The 7,579-nt window shown below is 42.1% G+C and overlaps 1 protein-coding gene across 1 annotated transcript; it reads right to left on the bottom strand.

Annotated features, from left to right (window-relative positions):
- Positions 1–1,475: 1,475 nt before the first annotated feature.
- On the bottom strand, positions 1,476–6,564 carry LOC113206985 (transmembrane protein 120 homolog). Its single transcript, XM_026423306.2, has 9 exons — positions 6,416–6,564; positions 5,148–5,311; positions 4,691–4,809; positions 4,454–4,621; positions 4,280–4,372; positions 3,980–4,197; positions 3,652–3,875; positions 3,415–3,552; positions 1,476–3,322 (listed from the first exon to the last, which is right to left on the bottom strand). The coding sequence occupies exons 2-9, from the start codon at positions 5,217–5,219 to the stop codon at positions 3,287–3,289; spliced, it is 1,068 nt and encodes a 355-aa protein (XP_026279091.1). The 5' UTR covers positions 5,220–5,311; positions 6,416–6,564; the 3' UTR covers positions 1,476–3,286.
- Between the last annotated feature and the right edge of the window lie 1,015 nt (positions 6,565–7,579).

Genomic DNA, 7,579 nt, shown 5'->3' with positions numbered 1-7,579 from the left:
GGGGGGGGGTACTTCCTCTGTCATTTTACGATAGGACGCCTGAGTGGTCATTTTCACCGTATTTTCGTCGAAAAAAACACTCTATCGCCCAAACGGAGCAGGGTAGAGTCAAACGGACCAAATTGTAGGCCAAATGATACTACTCTCATAAGTTATCTATTAGGAGACCATAAAAAAATATTTTGTTCCTACTTTTTGGACCAACACCTATTTCTTTGTTACCCCCTTTCATCCCCTCAGGGGTGGTTGCCAGGATTTGCACTAGGTGTTTTGTTGTCCAGAAGTGACCCCTAAGATACCCTGAAATTTGTAGACCTCATCTCCTTCCTCTTACACACAAGACGGACAGACAGACGGACACTCAAGACCTACCAGTCTATTCAGAGCGAGACGAACGAGCAGCTCTTGAAATGAAAAGGAAAGAAATTCTAAATTCTCAACTCGTGAAAACCAAGACCAAGAGGCTCTGTTGAAGGAAAAGCCCCGGTCCGTCCTCACACTGTAAAAATCGTGTTCATTCGACCACCACTTTGCACTTGCGTGCAGCAGGCGCTTTCCTTTGTGAGCAGTAACGCGGGTCACGGCTTCCTCCAGACTCCTTCAAAACAACGATTGAGGGGACTTTGGCCCCGCGAATCGCCTGAAAGTGGGCGAGACGTGCCTACTCCCTATAAGCAAATGGGGGGGGGGGCTAAATTTTACTCGCTTAGCCGCGTGACCCGAGTACCCGCCCGCCCGGGTAGGAACCGGGTAAACGGGTCTTGCCGGGTAACACGGGTTTACTCGGATACCCGGGTAGACCCGGCGGAACAGCGCCTGTAGGTAGGCAATTTTACATACCGGGTCTACCCGGGTACCCGCGGGTCCGGTTTTTGAGAGCACTACTTGGCGGCCGGGCTGGGCTAAGGTCTCGCCTGCGCGCGAAACGCCAAGCACAGATGCACAGAATAGTGTGGCTGAAATCTTGCATTTGCTGGACCCCTCCACTGCGTTGCATACATCGACCTCAAGATTTTGATACGGTACAGGCAATGTGGGACGGGAGGTCATCTTGAAGGCCTTTGGTACCGAGATTTGCCCTTCAAATAACCCTACCCTACATCTGTTTTTTTCGGTTCCATACTTCACGAGATACAAAGTGACACCGTTCGAGGGAGCTTTAGCCTCCTCTGAAGGCTGCTGTTGCGCAGGGCAGGTCTGCTCGCTGCAAGGCCATAGCGAAAACTGATCAGTGCAAGGCAACAGAGGGTGGGCAAAGAGGAGGGGAGGGAAAAGGGGTGGGGAGGGGAAGGTGAGACTTCGACCGAATGCGACCGCTCTTCTATTATCCCACTCTCCCTTTTGGCAGCTCAAACTGAAAGTAGGGTCATATGTATTGCGATGGTCGCCACATTTATATCCTGATATATATATATGATACACAAATACATGTGATAATTAAAAAGAAAAACACTTTACAAAGTTAAAACTTAACCTTTCGATGTTCGTAATCATTTATTTAAATAAAAATAAGACAAACTGGGAAATTTATAGTGCACACTCATACACACGCACACACACCACAGAAATGGAAGGCACAACTAAAAGAAAACAGCAGATGCCGTCTCAAAAGTACATTAGAACTACTGCTGTTAAGCCTTTAAACACAAAAGTTGGATTGGCAATGTTATAACATTGGAATATATTTGAAATACAACACCACGGGCCACCCCATGGGTAAATCAAACATAACTGTAAAATGTGTGCAGTTTGTTAATTCTACGGCAAAGGCAGTGAAATGGAATTTTAAAAGCAACCTGCCTCAAACAACCAGCTGGTCTACAAAGTCAAAGAACTTAAGAAAAATACCTCAAATTTTCTGATTAATATAAAGTACAGTTCACAAAATGACTACAAAAATGATACACATGACAAGATTCCTAAACAGAATCTGGGTATTTTATCCAAGAAGAAATGAAATTCATTCTTCAAAGAAGAAAATGATCAAGTATAAAAACATATTCTACATAAAATCAATTCAAATACTATAAAATGCAATGAGGTACATGTGGTATTTCTCACATCAGTCCTAGCAAAATTAATTAAATTTTATTCTGTGTGATATCAATTTCTAGTATGTATTGCTGCATATTAGGTAACTTGTCACATTGCACCAAATACTGATTTAGAAAGAGGAAGTACAGGGATTATCTTGGAACTAAAACATAGTACGAAAATAGTTGAATGGATTCAGGCAGTCACCATTTCATTAGCAAACTATCACATTCATTCAGAAGGCACATCTCACATACTCATCCAATCTACAGATGTATCAGAAATGATATTTTCTTGAATGTATACAGTTTCCACAATATCTGTAGCTAAGTAGATTATAACACAAATACGTCTCACAGAACAAGGAATCAGGCAAATGTTACTGTTCTTTGGCTCTGATGGATAATTCATATACAGATTCCATGAAAGAGAGACCCAATTATGACTTAGAAGTTATTTCCACACTGCATGAAATGGTACAAATTGAGTACGTACAAATACGATAAGTGATCTGATATTCAATACTAGAAATAAGATGGGAACTGAAAATAAATATAAATGATATTTAGTTATACTTCAAATTCTTGACTTTCTTTACTGCAGCTTTTTCAAAACAGCAGTATTTTTTACTTCATTAAACCATCAGCATGATGTCTAACTGGATGGTTTTAAAACCTTGCAAAAAGTAAAAATGTCTGGAAGAACACATTTTCATTTAAAGAAAAAATATATACCATCTCAATACACAACCATTGAGGTGAAAAATCTGGAAAACACAACAGGGAGCTAAACGATTCAGAAAAGACACTGTTTAGCATACAAAACATTTCCACATGAAGAACCACAAACATGATATAATGAAGCACAAATTAATAGTCACAACCACTTCTGCTCACCCACAGTAATCATTCGACAAAATTCAAAATTTGCATTTCAAATTACGTAAGAATCCATCCAAGATGATTCCATGAGTACTACGTAGTAAGGACAACATTATCACAGAACAGCCATGGACCTCAATTTCACAGTCCAGATTATTTCACAACACATACACATCCCAAATTAATCAACAACAACCCCATCAGATGGCTGATTAACATTTCAGCTTGTGATTTGAATTAATACAAATCTCATGGATAAGGAATTGAGCAAAGTTACATCAATTAATACTTTCAAAACTCACAAATTTACCTAAACTGTTTTAGAGCCTAAATGAATAAGGACCCAACAATTATTTATTTCTGTTCATATCTCATTCTGATTTGTTGCTGCTTGATTTCTTTTCATCCTGCAAAATATTTGTAAGTTTACACATTAATTGAATGTTACAAGACGTGGAAAACAAAAAAAGGGGCAAAGTGTTAGAGGTTAGATACAAACCTTATCACTTTGTTGGGTGAGCCGGCCACCAAAAAGAGCGAGCAAAGTATTATCCTTTAATTTTTGGGGTATAACCATGGAAGTGGTGATCAAATTCCCAAGGAATAGGATAAAAAACAAAAATGATGTCACAGGTACCTGAAAAATAGAGATAAAAATATAATCAAGCAGCTTTAATCAAAACTTAGTACAAAGTACACTAGATACAATTTAGATCTACATGATTTACGCATTTACCTGCCATGTAGCTTGTTCGTGGAAAGAAAGTTTGTAAAGCGTATAGGCATTATACACTTGCAAGACGTAGCCAAAGTAAAGAAAGGGAAAGAGAAAGCTAAGCCCACGCCACATCCAAGAATGGAAGCCTTCAATTGTTATATCCATGTTATGTCGTTCACCTAATGCCTTCAGCCGATACAGTACTCCTTGTTGGTATCGGAACTGAAGGTATTGCACACAACCTGGAAAAAAACATGCGTAAAGAAAGTAAGCAAAAGAAAACACAAAGCAGTTAATGTATTAGACTACAATTATGAAACTTTGTCTCCTTCACACAGATACATACTGATGTACAAGTTGAACCACATGAATTGTGGTCGAAACAGATACCAAGCAGTATTATTGGGCCAAATTAATAATACACCGGACAGTACAGTTGATATAAAATGGTGAAGGCGCCACCAGCCTTTGATACGAGAGCCATTCACCTTAAGTATACTTTCTCGTATGGTGAGAGTACAGTAGTACCACACCAACAAGAAGAGAAAAGCAAGTTCCAGAGCCCTGAGAAATATTGGTAAATTCTGTATTAAGACAATGTTAAAATTGATAAACAGTATTTAAATTGTATAGTCATAATATTTACCTCACATTCGTAAGTATGTTGATAACAGAAAGAACAAAACCAATAACACTGAGAATTAGTTTGAACTTTTCATACTCATCCTTATATTTGAACCTGCAAACAAAATGCAATCTTGAAAATGAAGAAAAACAAGACATTTCTTTTTACTTGAAAGATACTTCAGTGAAAACTCACTTGTCGTTCTTATTCAATATGGAGACATTGACACTGCCTAATATAATTTTCAAATAAAGGCCATTCTCTTTGGGAAGAGTCTGTTCTACTTCTGAAAGTTGGACCTCCCTCCGAGCAATATCTTTGTTCATCTTTTCAAGAACTTCCTCATTGACATTAGTCTGAAACCTAAGAAATGTTAAGGATTAGTAAATATAACTTGACAAATACATTTTATTTGAATAATTCGACACTCACTTTTTTAATGAACGCTGCAGAGTAGCCATTCTGTAATGATGATGTGCTAATTCCTTCACACATTTTCCTTGAAGATCACCCACTTCGTCTAATTTTTGTAGGTACTCCTTGTTGGCAGCCTGAAAATGTCTTCTTTTTTAATTATCCAGTAATGACACCGTCATCACAGACTAGAGAAGTGCACATTTCAAGTCTCTATGGTACAAATTTAATCTCAATATATTTAGGAGCTACACATAAAGTACATAATATCTGAATGACACGAAATTGACAACAATAAAATTTTTAAGTAATAAGAGCATATTTAAAATGTTTAACCTCTATGAAACAGACAACTTCAATCGCCAGTAAAAGAGGTCAACAGACATTGGACGCTATAACAAAATTTGTGTTTGGAAAAATTCACACGTATGATTTTACAAAACGTAAATTTTGAGATGGTACTCATAAAACTCACCTCTAAAGTTTTGAACTCTGCCGATAAGTCTTCCCAGTCCTTCACACAAGCATCGAAGTCCTCGAGATCCATGGTGCTGCGCTTGATTGATTTAATTCGATTTGTTCAGCCAGACAACAGATACATACTTTGCGGGAGGGACGAGAGCTTTCCCAAGGGTTTTCCTATCCAGAGGACTTAAGTGAGAAAATTTTTGAGGTAGGCTCTTGGCAGCTGCATAACCGTCGACTCTGCCCTAACTTCTCTAAACTTGCGGAGGGGAGGAGTGGAGGGAGTGAGTCCGAATGTTCGGTTGGCCCGCCGCTCGGCTCGGCGCGCTCGGTCGGCTGCCCTGTCCGTGGCGAGCCGCTCCGTGCCTCCACGGCTCCACATTCACATTGGGATACATCCCCTCGACTTGCGCGGGACGACAAGCGGTCTTCCCCGAGTGGCCGCGAGCCAAAGCTGCGTCGAGATACGTGGGTGCAGTGGTGCCTTGGGTGCATGAGCATGCTTCTATGAGAAAATAGTCAACTATCGTGGCTGTGATTGGTCCAAATCTCAATTTTTCTCACACTAGCGGACTAAGATACCCAAGGCACCCAACACACCCACGTATCTGGGCGCAGCTCTAGAGCACTCTAGAGGCAGACCCGTGGTAGAGCGACAGGACCACGTCAGGGCCCACGGCAAGACTCGGGGCAGGACCCCACTAGCATCTAAGGCACTCTGTTAAAGTGTGAGACTGTTAACTTCAGCTACTGTGGGACTCCCTAGTGAGAAATGATCAATCAAAAATACATCAAATTTACCGTAAATTTGTCAAAATATCATCAAATTAGGGGACATATTTTAATCAAGATTACGTCGTTGACGTCGAATTAATGTGTTTTGAACTGATCATTTATCACTGGGACGGCGCCACCGCCACCAATTAAACAATTAAATTACCTAATGTAGAACACCCAGTGCCTCACATTGGGTCAAGTAGAACACACATTAGGTAATGTGAGGCACCCGCAAGCACCCGACGTTTTATCTTATGTATGATGCAGGCACTGCGCTGGATTTTCTACTTTGTCCAATGTGAGGCACTGGGTGTTCCACTTTGGCTAATGTGAGGCAAAAGTGCTAAGTGCTCTCCATCAGCTAATGTGAGGCACCGTGCCCCACGTCAGCTAACGTATAACAGTGTCACACCTGATCAAACATAGCAATTTGCACTAACAATAGGCCCCTCTGTATGTCGGCAACCAACGGTGCCCGGCCAGCCGAGTCTTATACCGCACCTGGGTCTTCTCTTGCCTCGAGTCCCAGGGAAGTCGCAGCAATGTCCCAATGTGAATGTTGAGGCTTGGGGCGGCTCGCCACGAGCAACACAACGCTCACCAAGCAATCGGTGGCTGACTTCGGACACAGTCGAGTTTGCTAGCGGTGTGTCACCGTGCGACAGCGCTGAAGCGACAGTCATTCGTCCGCCAATCAGAGGAGCGGTAGGCGTTGGAATAAAGAAGTGTGCGTAGTTTCGTCACCGCTCGCCGTTCCTTGATAGTTCGAGACCGGTCAAAGGTGCTGAATTACGGAGCGATTAGCGAACGGCTCACGGCGGCGGCGGCGCGGAGTGCGGAGGTGCCGCACGGTAAAAACGATGTCTCATTTTGAGAGGGAAAAGGGAAAACTTTGAGGGACTCCCAAATTTGAGGAAAACTCCTTCGATCTCACCGCAGATTTCGAGGAATCTTCTCAAACAATGTGGAAAAATCCCACATTGATTTCCTCGAAATAAGAGAGTTCCTCAAAGTTTTCCCTTTTTCCTTAAAAAACGAGACATCGTTTTTACCGTGCGAGGCGAGCCCGCTAAACGCTCACTATCATCGCGAGGTGCGGCGGATCAGCGCGGGCCGCGATGGTGCTGCTGGTTGCTGATTCGGGCGATAATTTGAATTATACACACAAAGCTAAGTTCGCGTGATGGCAGCCTAGTCTGGCTGGACCGTGGTGGTTGGTGGCCGGGTACGCCACTAACGCCTAGGGAGAGATACTTGAACAAATCTTCGGCACATTTACGAATTACCACATTAAATACGCAGAAAATGTGTTACCGGAAGGTGGACCCACAATGGTCACCCATCACACCTTCACTGTTAGTCGAAATGTATGTATTTTCATCCGTTCGAGGCAGTGCAGGATAACTGCCTCGATCGGCGGTGTTTTCTGCCAACTTTCCGTATTTATATCAGTCATGTAATCGTAGCATGGCGGATGTGCTGTCCGTCCCCACCTGAGGTATTTCCATCCGTTCATACCGCCTGCAGGCATCGCGTTATCTGCTCGTGCAAAGTTTAATGTTTGTATTATCGATAAATAAAGTAATATATCAGGTCAGGCTAAATCGAACAGTGGTCTTGGGGTGTTAGAAACGAGGCGAAGCCAAATCCGCTGTCTGTTTTGAC

This window comes from Frankliniella occidentalis, unplaced genomic scaffold, assembly GCF_000697945.3.
Source record: "Frankliniella occidentalis isolate FOCC.00 unplaced genomic scaffold, Focc_3.1 Scaffold134, whole genome shotgun sequence".
Classification (NCBI taxonomy): domain Eukaryota; kingdom Metazoa; phylum Arthropoda; class Insecta; order Thysanoptera; family Thripidae; genus Frankliniella; species Frankliniella occidentalis.
Note: the sequence above shows the minus strand (reverse complement) of the source record. Positions and strands in the feature narration are given on the sequence as shown.